Source organism: Mixophyes fleayi, chromosome 7 (genome assembly GCF_038048845.1).
Source record: "Mixophyes fleayi isolate aMixFle1 chromosome 7, aMixFle1.hap1, whole genome shotgun sequence".
NCBI lineage: Eukaryota > Metazoa > Chordata > Amphibia > Anura > Limnodynastidae > Mixophyes > Mixophyes fleayi.
In genome coordinates this window covers 7,911,454-7,928,070 of record NC_134408.1, presented here as the reverse complement: position 1 = coordinate 7,928,070, position 16,617 = coordinate 7,911,454, and the positions used below count along the sequence as shown (strand labels likewise).

Sequence of the window (16,617 nt, the reverse complement as noted above, 5' to 3'; positions counted from 1 at the left end):
TGCAATAGCCAAAAGAAAGAGGACCTTCCAGGTCAACCATTTCAAATCTGCCACGAGTAAAGGCTCAAAGGGAGGTCCTTTAAGCATATCCAGCACCAGATTGAGATCCCACGGTGCTGTAGGCGGAACATAGGGAGGCTGAATATGCAAGACTCCCTGGAGGAAAGTCCTAATATCTGGCAAATCCGCTAATTTCAGGTGAAAAAACACTGAAAGTGCCGATACCTGAACTTTTAGGGAACCTAAACGAAGCCCTGCTTCCAGGCCATCTGAAGAAAAGCCAATAAACGAGGGAGACGAAAAGAGGACGTGTGACATGTCCTATTTTCACACCATCTGATATAGGTTTTCCAAATCCGATGATAGATGCGAGCTGAGACTGGCTTTCTGGCTCGCATCATAGTGTTCACCACACTGGAGGAAACAACCTCTAGCCCTCCAGAGGCTGGCTTCAACAGCCATGCCGTTAACTGATCTGAGGTAATTCTGGTAACGGAAGGGACCCTGCAGAAGGAGGTCGACTCGAGATGGAAGACGAAACCCCGGTCCTTCTGCCATAGAGAGTATATCCGCGTACCAGACTCGGCACGGCCATGAGGGAGCTATCAGAATTACTGGCAGACCTCCTTGTTTTACTCGTCTGAGCACACGAGGAAGCATGGGAATCGGAGGGAACAGGTATCCCAACCTGAAGTCCCATGACATCGTCATTACGTCCACTGCCACCGCTAAGGGGTCCCTTGCCCTTGCGCGAAATGTGTGAACCTTTCTGTTGTGTCTGGAGGCCATGAGATCTATATCCGGAAGACCCCACCTCTGAGCCAGAGACTGGAACACTTCTGGATGGAGTGACCACTCTCCTGGCATCATCTGATTTCGACTTAAGTAGTCGGCCTCCCAATTTCTTATTCCTGGAATAAATACTGCTGATATTGCTGGAACATATAGTTCTGCCCAAATCAAGATTTGAGTTGCAATTTTCATTGCAGCTACACTCCTGGTTCCTCCCTGTCTGTTGACATATGCCACAGCCATGGCATTGTCGGACTGAAGGGTTGGTCCTGGAGGAGGGACTGGGCCCCCCGAAGGGCTAAAAGAATAGCCTTCAATTCCAGCACGTTTATTAAAGGGTCGACTCCTGAACCGACCAAAAGCCCTGGAGCCGGAGATGTAGGATCACCGCCCCCAACCTTTCAGGCTGGCGTCTGTTGTGGCTATGATCCATGACCATGGAGCGAAGGACCTGCCCACCGTCATGTGATCCCGAATCAGCCACCACTGGAGTGATTGTCTCGTCCTCGGGGATAGAGAGATCCTCTGGAGATCTAAGCGAAGGTGGGATCCTGACCATTTTGTCAACAGATCCCACTGGAAACAACGAGAATGGGCTCGACCAAAGGGGATGGTCTCGAAGGAGGCCACCATCTTTCCCAGCAGCCGCATGCACAAGTGCATTGAGGGGCTGGGGGAAGACAAGACCTGAGTTGTTATGCTCTGAATTGAAGCAACCTTCTCGACAGGCAGGAAAACCTTTTGCTGGTTGGTGTCCATGATGAGGCCTAGGAAAACCATGCATTGACACGGAACCATCTGGGATTTTTTAAATTGATCAGCCATCCGTGACCACCAAGGTGAGGGACAAGTGATGACGTAAGCAATCTACTGAGGAGAATTTGATGACCAGATGGTCCAAATAAGGCACGACCTGAACTCCCTGAAGGTGAAGACATGCTGCCATAACTGACATGACCTTCGTGAAAACCCTTGGCGCTGTTGAGAGGCCCGAAACTGATAGTGGAAGGATCCCACCGAGAATCTTAGAAGAGACTGATGGTGAATCCATATGGGAATATGGAGGTATGCGTCCTTTATGTCTATGGACGCCATAAATTGATCCTTCTCTAAGCCGTTTATCACCGACCTCAGGGATTCCATACGAAATGTGTCCACCTTTAAGTGCACATTGAGGCCCTTTAAATTTAGGATGGGGCGAAAGGAGCCATCCGGCTTCTTGACCAGAAACAGGTTTGAATAAAACCCCTGCCCTTTGTGGTAATCTGGAACCCTGCAGATAACTTTTTTGAAAAAGAAGAGAGGCGACCCAATCCTGTATAGCCTGCCTTCTTGATGGATCTCGGGGTAGCGGAGTTTGGAAGAAATGATGTGGAGCGGGGCACAACAGGTCTATCCTGTACCCCTCTGATATAATACCCCGAATCCAAGAATCTTGGGAGGACGCTGCCCACTGTTCCTGAAACAAAGACAGACATCCCCCACTGGCGCCCCCTGCAGAACAGAGTGGTCGTCATGACGCAGGCTTCTCCTGGGACATGGAGGCCTGGTGCCTAGCTGCAAACAAGGATCTCCCCCTGGCAGAGGAGCCTCGAGAATTGGGCTGTCTGCCTCTAAAGGACTTTCCTTTAGGAAAGGAGGTCCCCCGAAAAGGCTGACTAAAAAAGAGCTGACCCGAGGGTTCCGGCTCCTGCTAGGGAATACTGGCAAGGAAGTGCCTTTGCCCCCGGTTGCCTGAGAGATCAGGGTATCCAATTCCGGGCCGAACAAACCTGCCGCTAAAAAAAGGAATGGTTTCCACTGACTTTTTTGATTCTGCATCTCCTTCCCATGATTTCAGCCATAACTTCTTCTTGCTGAGATAGATGCAGCCTGAATAGAAGAGGATACAGCCGCTGTATACTGGGCCGCCTTATACAGGTACCCCGATGCCTCCTTCAAATGCAAAGCCAGGGGAAGTAAATCAGAGTCCTGTAATGCCTCTGCCAGCTGGTCTGCCCATGCATCCATGGCTCTAGCAACCCAAGCTGACGCAAATGTGGGCCTAGAGGAAGAACAACCGCAAATATAGATTTTAGCTGGGATTCCACTCTGCAGTGATTAACATCCTGTAGGGATGCAGAACCTGGGGCTGGGAGTAAAGCGTGCTTGGTCAATCGGGCTATAGGAATATCCACTTTTGGAATGCTCTCCCAGCGAACCACATCCTCTACCTGCAATGGATACAGGGAAGAGAACCTTTGGGAACAGAGAACCTTTTCTCCGGCTGTTTCCAGGCTCCTTCTGCGATATCTCTAAGTTCTACAGAAGGGGGAAAACGGCTAGCCCTTCTTTTGGCTTTCTTAAAAAGATTTCTGTCTCTGGGAGTCGGATCTTCCGGTTCTGGGAGATCCAACGCTTGTCTTACTGTTAAAACCAAATCGTTAATAAATTGGCTTTTAGAGCTTTCTTCCTGTCCCAACGGTAGAACCTAGTCAGGATCAGAATTAATATCCCCCTCTTCCTCTGAAAACTCCTCAGAGTCTGAAAGGACCATAAGGGTATTATCAGATCTAGGCCCCTTCCTTCTAGCAGGCGGAATATTTGGGGATTCGAGTAACTGGTTCAGTTTATCCAAACCCTTTATAAAAGCTGCGGACCATGGCGGTTCTGTGGAAACAGGGGCTTGGTCCGTCTGTAATGAGGAAGGTCCTGGTATAGACGTTCCACTGGAACCAGAGGAAGCAGGGAGGCCCAATGGTGTATTTGGATTATTAGACACCGAAGTTGCCCCACTAGACCACAATTGATTGGATTGAGAAACAATCTGTGCTAAGGAGGAAACCGACTGTGTCAGGGAGGCCACCCAGGCCGGTTCCTCCGATGGAGGGGCTGAGACCTGTTGGGTTTGCGCAGGGGGGACCCCTGCTTCACAAACAGAGCGCCAACGGGTCCTTCTGCCCACAAGTTAATTTTACATGACATTTAGAACACGTAAAAAATATTGATTTAGGGCCCTTTCCCTTATCTGGCATTTCTAAATAAAGGAAGGCACACCAAACACACAGATTTAAATTGAAAAATTTTAGCTGAGTAGAGAGAGAGAGATATAATATGTATAGAGGAAAGTGTAACTACAAGAATCAACTAATCTAGATAAAAAGTTGTACTTGTAATATTTTAAACACAAAATAATATTTAAGCAGGTAGGAGAACTATAATATAACTCCTACTAGCCCTCTTGTACACAGCAATACAGCATATTTTTTTAAATAAATTAGATACTTAGCCATAGGCCAAACAGGGGAGAAGTCCAACAGCAGTATCCTGGTGCCTGTTCCCTCAGATCTGTTCTCTCTTCCCGGGCTTCTCCTTGGCGCCAGAAGACTGGGACAGACCATCTCTCTCTCAGGAAGGAGGGGGAGCTCTATGTGTTAATTCCCCCCCTTCAGTAGTGCTGCTTCTGCAGCGATTAAAAAATAAAAAATAATTTTCTGTAGCAGAGTAATGGAGACCTCCAGAGGAGGTCTCAGCAGCGGATAATACCTGATGCCCCCTCCTATGCATGAGGGGGGATCAGGTATAGCCCCCTTCTTCCTAGGATCTCCTTCCCAAAATCCAAAATGGCCGCCGTCAACTGACATATCCGATAACAGGCACTCTATGCCTGCAATGGCAGCGTCGGTTATCGGGGAGGCTCAGGAGTGACAGCGGTCCGTGAGACCACTTGTCACTCTCAATTTTAGACACCCTTTCTTCCATCACCTTTCCTGTCCCTGTCAGTGAGAACCGCTGGCTCTCATCTGACAGGGGAGCGTCTGCGCTGCTCTGCAGTGAGTGTGTCCTCTATATTAGAACACACTCCAGCCTGCTACTGGGAAAAAATGAAGTAAAAATTAAAAGAATAAAATAAAAGTAATAAAATTACACTAAGCACTAAAAACACTGCCCAACTCCATGGGCACCTGACAAAAACTGACAGGAAGAGGAAGAGGCAGGGGGATTGTAGAGGGGAGGGGTCTGTAGGCAGCACTAAAAGTTAACTAGTTAGGTGCCAACTCCCCAAGCTCCCTCCATAACCCATGGTAAGCAGTGTCCCCCAGACTGGATGAAAGAGAAATATATATATATATATATATATATATATTAGATATAAATAGTCTATACAACCCTATTAAATTTGCAAGTGTTTATTATGTAAAGCCTGAAATCAAAACCTTTCCCACCTTTAATGTGGTTATGCAAACAACAAGTGAAAAGCAAATACAATTTTTAGGAAGAAGAGGTAATAAAACACTACAATACCCTGACTGCGTAAGTGTGCACACCCTCTTATAATGGGGCTGTAGCTGTGTTCAGAGTTAACCAATCACATTCAAAATCATCTTCAAAGTTAATTTACATATACCTACCAGCAAAGACAGTGATGTGATTAACCCCAAATAAAGATCAGCTGTTTCTGTAGGATTTCTATGAATCTTTCTTGGTTGCATCCTACTGGGACAGCCATGGTCCACAATGAACTTCAAAAAATCTATGAGATCTTAATGTTGAAAGGTACCAATCAGAAGAGGGGTATAAAATAATTTCAAATGCATTACATGTACCATGGAGCACTATGAAGACTATCCCCAATAATGAGCTGAAAATTTGACACAACAGGACATTACCTCAAAAGTTGATGACAGTGCAAGTAGCAAACCCATCAGGGGAGACTACAGCAACATCAAAGGGCCTACCGGTATTTCTGACAGGAACCAGTCACTCACTGTAAGTGACAACAAGCACATGCCTTGGATATGGGGTAGGGTGGCTAGATGGAAGACATTTATTACAGAAAAGAACATCCAAGCCTGTCTAAATTTTGTCTGTTAAGACCAAGGTTGAACTTTTTGGCCTTCATTTTAAAAGATGTGATTGATGCAAAGAAAATATCGATCATTATCCAAAGAACATCAAACCCACTGTGACTCATGGTGGTGGCAGCTTTATGCTTTGGGACTGTTTCTCTTCAGCTGGATCATGGGCTCTAGTTAGGACAGATGGCATAATGCATAGATCCAAATATGAAGATATTCTGGCATGAAGCCTGCTGGCTTCTGTCAGAGAGATAAAGATGAAGAGGAAGTCCACCTTCTAACATGATAATGATCCAAAGCAGACATCCAAGTCAACCAAGGAATGTCTTCAGAAAAGGAAGATCAAAGTCTTGGAATGGCCATGTCAGAGCCCAGACCTCAATCCCAGTGAGAAACTTGTGGAATGACCTAAACAGGGCTGTACACAGGAGATCCCTTCATAATTTCATGGACCTTTAAATGTTTTGCTGTGAATAATGGTATAGAATTACAAAGTCCAGGGGGTATGTTTACTAAACTGTGGGTTTGAAACAGTGGAGATGTTGCCTATAGCAGCCAATCAGATTCTAGCTGTCATTTTGTAGAATGTACTAAATAAGTGATAACTAGAATCTGATTAGTTGCTATAGGCAACATCTCCCTTTTTCAAAACCGCAGTTCAGTAAATATACCCCTAGATTTGAGAACATTGATAGAGATTTATTCAAAAGAACCACTGCTCTAATAAAAGCTTAAGGTGCTTCTATAAAGTATTACTTTAGGATGTACACACTTATACAATCAAGGAATTGTAATTTTTTAAGTTTAAACAAATGTAGTTTTTTTCAAAAAATCATATATTGGTTTTTCAAATTGAATTTTATTGGCTGCAAGGTCACATACAAGGTGGACTGACATGAGGAGGCCAATCACAAACTGCAATTTCTCCCCAGCTGTGAAACAAATGGAGGAGCTCTGGGAATAAAGTCTGCATGTCACACTCCCGAGGGCTCCGGTTAGGAGAAGGGGCCACATTAGGAAAATATTTTTCTACCTAGTAGTGCAGCTTTAAGGCAATGTTTACCACAAGACACAAGGGGATACATTTACAAAACATCCAAAAAGGAATAGTGGGGGTGTTTCCCATAGCAACCAACTAGTTTTGGTAAATCTACCCTAAGGACTCTTACACTGCTGCGGACAGAGGAGGGAGCTCTAGGTAAAGAAATGCTGCTCTTTTACATTCACCAAAAAGTGGCCAAAAGATGACTTACTCCCTGACAGACTGTCCCCAAACCTGACCATTTACTGTCTCTATGTGACATGAAGGTCACACATCAAACTTGATAGCAAAGCATTTTGCTTTGTTTTGTCATCTGTATCCCACTACCTGCAGCTGTCACCTGTATCCCACTATGTGCAGCTGTGACTATTCCCATTGCAATGATAAAGGTGAGAATTAAATATTGAAACAAACAAAAAGTTTATTTATGTAGACTATTATTATTAATTTTTATTTATAGGGCGCCACAAAGTATCCGTAGCGCCGTACAAGGACAAACAATGGCACAGTACAAGGTGAAACAGCACAGTACAAGTAACAGTAATCACTATAACTCTGGGGGCTCAGGCACAGCATGAAAGAGAGGGAGGGAGGGGAAAAGTGAGTATAGGCAGGTAACTATGGCCCAAGAGGGTGGGCACGGATGACAGGTTGAGAGTCACTGAGGGGAGCGGAGAGAAGCGAGAGGAGACAGAGGGCAGAGGGACTGAGAGGAGGTGAGCTGAGTAGCTGGAGAGCGCAGTTAAAAGTGATGGAAACAGGAGGTAGGAGAGCCCTGCTCAAAGGAGTGAACAATCTAAAGGGAGGGGAAGACAGACAGACACATGGATGAGACGGAGAGACGGGAGAAACGGAGACGGAGTCGAGGAAGGGGGAAAAGGGAAGAAGGGATGAGAAAGGGAGATAGCCGACCGGTGGGAGTTTAGGCATGAGACTGGAAGGCTTTAAGGAAAAGGTGGGTTTTTTAATGTTCGTTTGAAAGAGGACAGATTAGGGGAAGTTCTGATGGAGCGGGGGAGCTTGTTCCAATGGTGGGGAGCGGTGCGGGAGAAGTCTTGGATACGTGCGTGAGAGGAGATAATCAGAGGCGAAGAGAGGCGACGATCGTTGGACGATCGCAGTGGGCGGGAGGGAGTGTGAATAGAGATAAGGTTAGAGATGTAGGGAGCAGTGGAGTTGGCGAGGGCCTTGTAAGTCATAGTGAGGAGCTTGAAAAGGATTCTGTAGGGGAAGGGGAGCCAGTGAAGGGCTTGGTAGAGTGGGGAGACAGAGGGGGAACTGCGAGAGAGGAAAATAAGCCTAGCAGCGGCGTTAAGCACAGATCTAAGGGGAGCGAGATGAGAGAGGGGGAGGCCGATAAGGAGAAGGTTGCAGTAGTCCAAGCGGGAGATAATCAGAGAGTGGACAAGAGATTTGGTGGCATCCTGGGAGAGGAAGGGCAGAGTGCGGGCAATGTTGCGGAGACTAGCTTATATAAGAAATTAACTATATGTAATTTGTGTCCTAGAGGCAGCATATGAGTGACAACAAAATCATTAATAAACTACTACAGAAAATAAAACAATTCTGATCGCGTCCCATGTTCACAGATACAGTCATGGCCAAACGTTTTGAGAATGACACAAATATTATTTTTCACAAAGTCTGCTGCTTCAGTTTTTATGATGGCAATTTGCATATTATTCCAGAATGTCATGAAGAGTAATCAGATGAAATACAATTTTTTTCAAAGTCCCTCTTTACAATGACAATGAACTTTATCCCAAAAACAACATTTCCATTGCATTTTAGCCCTTCCACAAAAGGACCAGCTGACATCAGGTCAGTGATTCTCTCGTTAAGTCAGGTGAGAGTGTTGACGAGGACAAGGCTGGAGATCACTGTGTCATGCTGATTGAGTTAGAACACCACACTGGAAGCTTTAAAAGGAAGGCGTGCTTGAAATCATTGTTCTTCCTCTGTTAACCAAGGTTACCTGGAAGAAGGGCAGCAAAAAAGCCACTTCTCTTCAGGAAAACATCAGGGACAGGCTGATATTCTGCAAAAAGTACAGGGCTAGGACTGCTGAGGACTAGGGTAAAGTCATTTACTCTGATGAATCCGCAGAAGGAATGGTGAGCGCTACCATCAGTCCTGTGTCATGCCAGCAGTAAAGCATCCTGAGACCATTCATGTGTGGGGTTGCTTCTCAGCCAAGGGAGTGAACTCACTCACAATTTTGCTTAAGAACACAGCCATGAATAAAGAATGGTACCAAAACATCCTCCAAGAGCAACTTCTCCCAACCATCCAAGAACAGTTTGCTGATGAACAATGCGTTTTCCAGCATTATGGAGCACCTTGCCATAAGGCAAAAGTGATAACTATGAGGAGTGAAGTATTAAGCTGAACAAGCCTAAACTGATTGTATATGGTCTGGCAGGTACTGAACATTGAGAGGGGTTAATTATGACAAGGCAGGATACGGCCAATAGGAGCACAGGGAGGATCAGAGTACCCAGTATATATCTCTCACTGTGGGTGTGGCCGGCTTCTTGGTTCCTGCATCGTTGGTGAGAACACACAGGATTATCAGGCGCAGTATCCCATAACTTTTCACTGTTATTGTACTTTATTGTGCCCATTTTGTACTGTCCAAGCCACGTTGACCCCTCCAGTCTGTTCCCCGTCCCGCCCGTTATATCGTTCCCCCCGCCACCGGCCTGCCATCAACCCCCTCTCCCCTATTGGTAGGTTTAAATAGTAGTTAAGAACTTTGTTTTATTTGCCCTAGGTATATCTTCCCCGAGGACTCAAGTTTGTATTATGGGCCAATCCTTTGTGTTCTGGGCGGCTAGACACGGTCTCGCTAAAGATTGGAGCTCCTTCTCCTCGCCAGTGAACATCGGGTGGATAGGGAAGAGAGGTTTGAAATGAGATGAGCTTATACCGTTGATTGAGGAGGAGGTCGTGAATGTGGGTTTGCCAGACATACTAGTGATTCACCTAGGTGGAAATGATCTGGGTAAAGGAAAGTCGTTAGGGTTGCTGATTAAAATACGAGAAGATGTTAGACATATCCAGACTAGGTGGCCATCAATTAAGTTACTGTGGTCCAATATTATACCCCGCATTGCATGGAGAACTCCAGTCCCTAATAATAAAATGGGTGTCATCATGAGAAAGTTGAACAGGTCCATAGGGATAGTTATAAGGGAACTTGGTGGAATGTCTATAGCTCACCCTTTAATAAGGGTGGAGGGGGCATCTGTTTCGGCATGACGGTGTCCATTTGAGTAATGAAGGGACAGTTATATTTCTTAGCCAAATTTTCACGCAGTTAAGTGAAGCAATGAGGAAATATGGTGGCGGGCTGTGACTCTGATAGAGGTCGCAGCGGTGGTAGGAGAGCAGGCAGCCAGCCGTAATTAAGCAGATGGTGTTAACAGTATGGTTGAGGCCATTGCACCCTCCCGAGAATTAGGACTCATGGTCCTCCGGAGTGAAGGATCCCTTGGAAGGCTTTGAGCGGGCGCCAATGTCGAGTCCATGAGGGGCGCAGATACCTCGTTAGCCCAAATTTAACACCAGGTCAATCGTAAAGGAGTTTACTCCTGGGACCAGTGAGATTACCACTGTTTGGCTTTGCGTTTGACTGCTGACTGCACCGCTCTCGCCGCCAATTAGGTCAGGGTTTAAATAAATAAATAATTTACCTTTTGCCAACTTAAAAAGTTGTAGTGTGGTTATTTCTTGTTTAATGTTATAAGTTTTACTGTTATCAAGGTTGCAGGTACACTGGTTAAGACATATGACATATGCAGTTTAAGTGGCTAGGGGATCAAAATATCAAAACTTTGGGACCATGGCCAGGGAACTCCCCAGACCATAATCCCATTGAGAACTTATGGTCAGTCCTCATGAGGCAGGTGGACAAGCAAAAACCCACAAATTCTGACAAACTCCAAGCCTTGATTAGGCAACAATGGGCGGCCATCAGTCAGTATGTGGCCCAGAAATTGATTGACAACATGCCAGGGCAAATTGCAGAGGTCTTCAAAAAGAAGGGTCAACACTGTAACTGTTGACTCTATGTATAAACTTAATGTAATTGTCAATAAAAAATGTCTAAAATCACTGAAGCAGCAAACTTTCTGAAAACCAATACTTGTGTCAATCTCAAAAAATTTGGCAATGACTGAACACGTGATATTACTGTTATTAAGGTCTATTTCTGTGTCTTTTGTGTTGTGTTAAAGATTTTTATTTATTATTAAATTCCTGTTCACTGCTTTAAATGATGACTGTATTATTCGTTTACTCCAGATCAAAAATGTATTTATTGTATTTTAACCATAACATTATAATTTTGTCAAATTCACGAGGCAATTATCCATGTGTACGTTACCTTTCATCAGGTCATGTTGGAGTTTCTCTCTGACTTTCTTCTCATTTATAGTTTCTAGAATAGCCAGAGTCACATCAGTCCCATAGGAATCTGTATAATGTCTCCTGATAAGATCAGCCACATGATCTGGATCTTTTCCCTTCAGTTGATCTTTTGTAATCTTGATATATCCTTTTGTCACTTCCCATTCACAGAGATGTTCTTTAAATCTCTTAAATTTCCACTTGCCCGGTTTCTTCAGAGCCGTCACTAGGACATCTTGTACCGTCAGCCCCGTCTCTGCCATTATGGTGCAGGTAACTGCTCAGTGATGGGGAACTTCCTTGTGGGCTCTATACAACCTCCCCTCAGATCCACAATCTCCACACGGTCTTCTGTTTCTATGTAATAAGAGACTGTTACACCTGAATGAAAAAAGGGTTATCTACAAGTTTTGAGCAGTTATATATAGGTTTAGTTTAATGAATAAGTTCATCTCTTTTGAATCTTTCATAAGTTAGATGAGCAAATATAACCCCCCGTTCAATCTCTAATTGAATTGCTTATTAGATACACTCTCTAGCAGGGTGTATGTAACTTGTGCCTCTTACTGCTGTGTACCGATCATCACTGTGCCAGGTCTATGTAGTTCTATGATGCATCATATGCCTGATATCATTAGTTTACAATTTATGTATAGCTTTTGCTTAAGTCAGTTAAAGTCTCTCAAATAGAGGGCTTCAATGGGGACCTGGTATATTTTATTTTCTAAACTCATTGTGATATTTGTTCCACTACGGTGTGACATACACTAATTAATACATACACAGTGTATAACAGTTATAGACAACCTGATACACTTCAGGGGACGCATGGACGACCCTCTAACTTTCAGAAGTGCCGCAGACCACCCTTAATCTCAGTAATAAGTTTAATCACAGACAGAGACCCCTATCTGTAATAACATATCAGCATTTTACACACACATGTTACACGCTATGACAAACACATCTGAAAATAAAGCAGGAAGGAGCTGGGAGCCACAGGTGATGTCTCAGGGCCGCATGTGGCCCTAGGGCCACCTGCTGGCCATCACTGGTGTGTAGCGTATTACAGATTTAAAAAATAAAATAACAGCATGGTTCACATAATAATGGAGGTAATTTACTACTCAGACTGGTTTTTACGAATGCTCCTATATGGCCCGACCAATGTACTTCTTCTAGGATCACCCGGAGGCAGGGCCGGATTAAGACACTGTAGGCCCCTGGGCTAGGGGTACTGTGAGGCCCCCATTTGTCAAGCGACGTATGCCCAATGCAATATTACTGGGGGCACCCCAGTAATATCTGTTTGGGCATACGTCACTTGACAAATGTTTATTTTAATATACCCACTCTGTATTTTCAAAAAACAAAAAGGATATCTATGGATTAATGTACCTTATGTATGTTCAACAATTTGTAGGAGTGCAATAGTTTGAAAGCAAATGATTTTATTAAGGTTAAAACAATGCTAACTGGTTTTAGCATAGGTAAATATTAAATGGTTGTTACAATTATAACCAGTTAGCATTGTTTTAACCTTAATAAACCACTATTTGTTTTCAAACTGTTGCACAGCGTGTGGGTAATAAGCACTAAGAGACCAGCCAGGACCATGCACGGCCTCTTTGGAACTAGTTTCCACCACAACCAGACACTGTTAGTCTCCTAGTAGAATTTGTCATTTGTTTTCACTCCCATTAAAAAAACACTAATACAACGCCAGTAGGAACCTGGCCTGTATCTTTGTATTTTTATAAAATACAATTTTGATTAAATTAATATTGCATAGTAAGGAATATCATTTAATATATTAATGTAATCAAAGACAACATTTAGTCTTTATAATATAAACATGATATTATTAGCACTCTCAATTTTTATTATATTTTTTTTTTATATATTATAAAACATTAATTAGTACTTTTTAAGAAATAAAAACACAATTTTCATTACATTAATTGTATATTAAGGGATTTTGGTTAGGAATAACATACATGCAGGGCACACACACACACACATGACTGTACTTTATGATGTTTTTTCTTCTATATTAGAGTGCTCTGGGACCCTTCTTTGTACCAATGTCTTTCTCCTTAACATATACAACTTACTTTTCAGACATTTCAACAGGAACAGGTCTGGTTACTTCCTGTGTCACATTCTGTCTGCTGTGTGCTTCAAGCAGCTGCACAGGGAGACGCTGCTTCAAGTGCCGGGAGGGGGGGGGGGGGGACTACACACTGTTCCTACCAGGGGGCGGTGATTGGCAGCAGCAGAAACCAATTAAGGAGTTGCACAGTGACATCAGTGACTCTCTAATTGGTTGCTTTTCCGGGTACCAGGGAGACAGAGGAAAAAAAAGTTTCTGCAATAAGCTGCACATCTTCTGGAGTGCCCAAGCACCAACGGAGCTGGTGCCCACACTAACCCCTACACCCTCCCAAAAAAAAGAGAGGAGATGCAGTCTCTACATTGATACTGCCATGTCTGTAATGTGCACACGTACAGTACAGCAGGCTGCAGTATGCCAAAGTTTTGGTCCGTGGAGGACCCCTGCCTTCACTGACAGCGATCGCCGGCAGTATGAAAGATATATATATATAACGCTGTTGGCAGATCTTAGGGGCCCCCCAGCTGCCTGGGGCCCCTGGGCTATAGCCCATAAAGCCCTTCGGTTAATCCGGCCCTGCCCGGAGGCGGAGAAATTAGAATATACGAACTGTGCAAAAGTGTCCAATGTCCCAGCGCTTTAGGACCGTTCTTTAATAACTTTTTAATATAGCCCCAATTATGTTCTTACTTAATCGAGACAGTGAGAGGACATTGGAATTATCCTTCTTACATCCGGCCTCTCTGTGCGTCTGATTTTCTTTTTCTTTGCACTGAGCAAAGTGCCCCTAGAAAAGCTCTTATCTGCTGAAGTAGAAATAAAAAGTGCTAAATGTGCCCCATTGTAACTATAGGATGAGACCATTTCTCTGTCAGGTCTACGCTCCCTGTGGGGAGTGGGAATGTCCGTGCACATTAATAATGTGCTCCCCCTTTATCTTATATCAGGATCTCACTTTTGTACTGATCTGCAAAACAGACACAACAGACCATGGACTCCATATTATAAGGAGCCCTCTGCTCTTCTACAAACACATCTTACTGTAGTTTATTACATAAGTACTCCCCGTCGTAAGTAACCACAATATATACAGTATTTCGCAATGATGACTTTCAGCTACACACGTGACAAGTGGAGGAGAAGTGAACATAATGAGGAAATGTCCCCGGGACATATAGCACACAACCAGGGCCGGATTAAGGGAATGGAGGCCCCTGGGCTAAGGGGCCCTCCATTCCCCGCGAGGCCCCCAATGTGAGCCGTCCGCCGCCCTCCACCCCCCGCGAGGACCCCCCCAAGCACTTACCTGTCAGTGCAGTCCTCCGTCCCGGCGCGCTGTAAGCTCCTTACTGAGGAGATCTTGCGAGAGTTCATGAACTCTCGCGAGATATCCTCAGTAAGCAGACTACAGCGCGCCGGGACGGAGGACTGCACTGACAGTACTCAGCAGCATCGATCGGGCCGGGGGCGCCCCCGCCCCCGACCGATCAATAATGCTGCTGAGGAGTTTGAAGGGCCCCCTGGATGCCCGAGGACCCTGGGCTATAGCCCAGTTAGACCTCTGGTTAATCCGGCCCTGCACACAACTAACAGAAACAAATAGTAATAGTTGTTAGTGGAAACATGATCTCCCAGCAACATAAACAGAACATAAATAAATAGTGATATATAGCAAGGGACTGCACTACCTAAGATAAATGCCCTGAAGGTTAGAGTGCTGCCTTGGGTTTAGAGGATCTCCAAAATCCACTTATAAAATATAGATAATGGTGTAAGACGTATCTTGGCACAATCCTCTCTATTTTGTGTGTGGATTCATCATAATATGTGCAATTACACCTAGGGGCAGGCTGGGCTGGGGGACAGGGGGGCATCTGTTCCCCGGGCCAGTCCCATGGTTGGCTACCTTGGGCTGAGTCACTGAGCCGCATGCATTTTAGGCTGCTGAGTTGAGTCTTGCCCCCATGCTAAAACTTGCCAGCCCTCCCCTGATTACACCACACACAAAATAGTAAGAATTGTGACAAGGTGCATCTTACATCATTATATAGAACATAAGTAACTGCTGTAGAAAATAAAATGTGTTCCGTGTATGCAATAAGTCACTATAGCTATGTGATTTCATATGGATATATAATAAACAAGAGGCATCTGAGAACAGTGAGACATGTTACTCACCCACAATAGGAGTTAGGGTTCAGTGTTCCTGTATAGAAGTAAATCCCTGTAATGTTTGCAAAGAACATTATACATTGTAACATCCACGTACATCACAGAGAATCATTACTGTTCCTTCCCCCTTCGCTCACAATACATTACTTCCTCTTCTATCCAGTGTTTGAGACTGAAAAACTCTATTTCTTGTGCAGGAAGCTGTGGGAATGCCGACACAGAGCTCCACCCGAATCCACCCACATTGAATGACAATATAATAACAATATCAAACAGAAACATACTTACAGTGTGCTCAAAACATTTCTTTTTTAATTTTAACAATCATATTTTATTAACAATAATAAACCATCAATTGCTATACACACTTAAAGACAAAAATGACCAATACTCTGTAATAAAAATGGTACATTTATTCCATACTTGCCAACTTATGGCAGTCGTGGTCTGGGAGCTGCCAGGGAAAGGTGGGTGTGCGGGGGGGGCCGGGCTAAGAAAATTGTGTCATTTTGCCCCCGCTCCCATTCCGTAATGACGCAAATTTTACAGCAGGGGGCGCAGCCAAATGTCGCGGTTTTCTGGAAATCACAGCATTTTGGATGGAATGCTGCCCACTTCACTAGGAAGATGGCAGATGCAGGAGGCTACCATACTCTCCCGGGAGTCCGGGAGACCCATGCGGAATCCGGGAGTCTCCCGGGCATTCCGGGAGAGTTGGCAAGTATGAATTATTCCCTCATGTTCCCTCATTCTGCTACTAAGTTATGTCTTTGTGTCAGAGCCGGATTTAGACCTCATAGGGCTCTAGGCAGGATACTGTTTTTGGGGCCCCTCCCTGCAACAATCCATAGCACTATATTTTTGCAGCCTACCATATACCCCTATAGTTACGTAGAAGTGAAAGCATGTGCCGCCGCATGCCTACCATATACCCCTATAGTTAAGTAGATATGAAAGTATGAAAGCATGTGCCGCCGCGCAGCCAAAGCAGGTGAGGGCGTGGCTTGCATCTTTGGGGGCGTACCTAACATGTGAAAAGAGCAAGGCCACCCTGCTGCAGAAAAAGGCACCCCTAAATAATTACCAAGCAGTCCCGTTTTTTTAAGTAGTTGGGTCAAAACAACATAATAAATATTGAAGTCAGGGCAGAAATACTTAAGTTGTTTGCAAAAATAATACGCATAAATCCAAGTATGTGCTCTTGTCACTTTTGTCCCTCTATCATCACACTGTGCCCCTTCATTGTCACT

General features: G+C 44.6%; 1 protein-coding gene across 4 annotated transcripts in view; it reads right to left on the bottom strand.

Moving 5' to 3' along the window:
• The window catches only part of LOC142097223 (uncharacterized), a 73,322-nt gene extending 57,792 nt beyond the window's left edge, over positions 1-15,530 (bottom strand). Inside the window, exons 1-2 of one of the 4 annotated variants that reach the window (XM_075178885.1) lie at positions 15,374-15,530; positions 11,060-11,463 (exon numbers count right to left, since the gene is read on the bottom strand). In XM_075178885.1, the coding sequence (XP_075034986.1) occupies positions 11,060-11,345 (286 nt within the window). In that variant the 5' untranslated portion in view covers positions 11,346-11,463; positions 15,374-15,530. The remainder of the gene's footprint in view (positions 1-11,059; positions 11,464-15,373) is intronic. The other 3 variants (XM_075178886.1, XM_075178884.1, XM_075178887.1) reach the window with 3 other exon arrangements.
• Between the last annotated feature and the right edge of the window lie 1,087 nt (positions 15,531-16,617).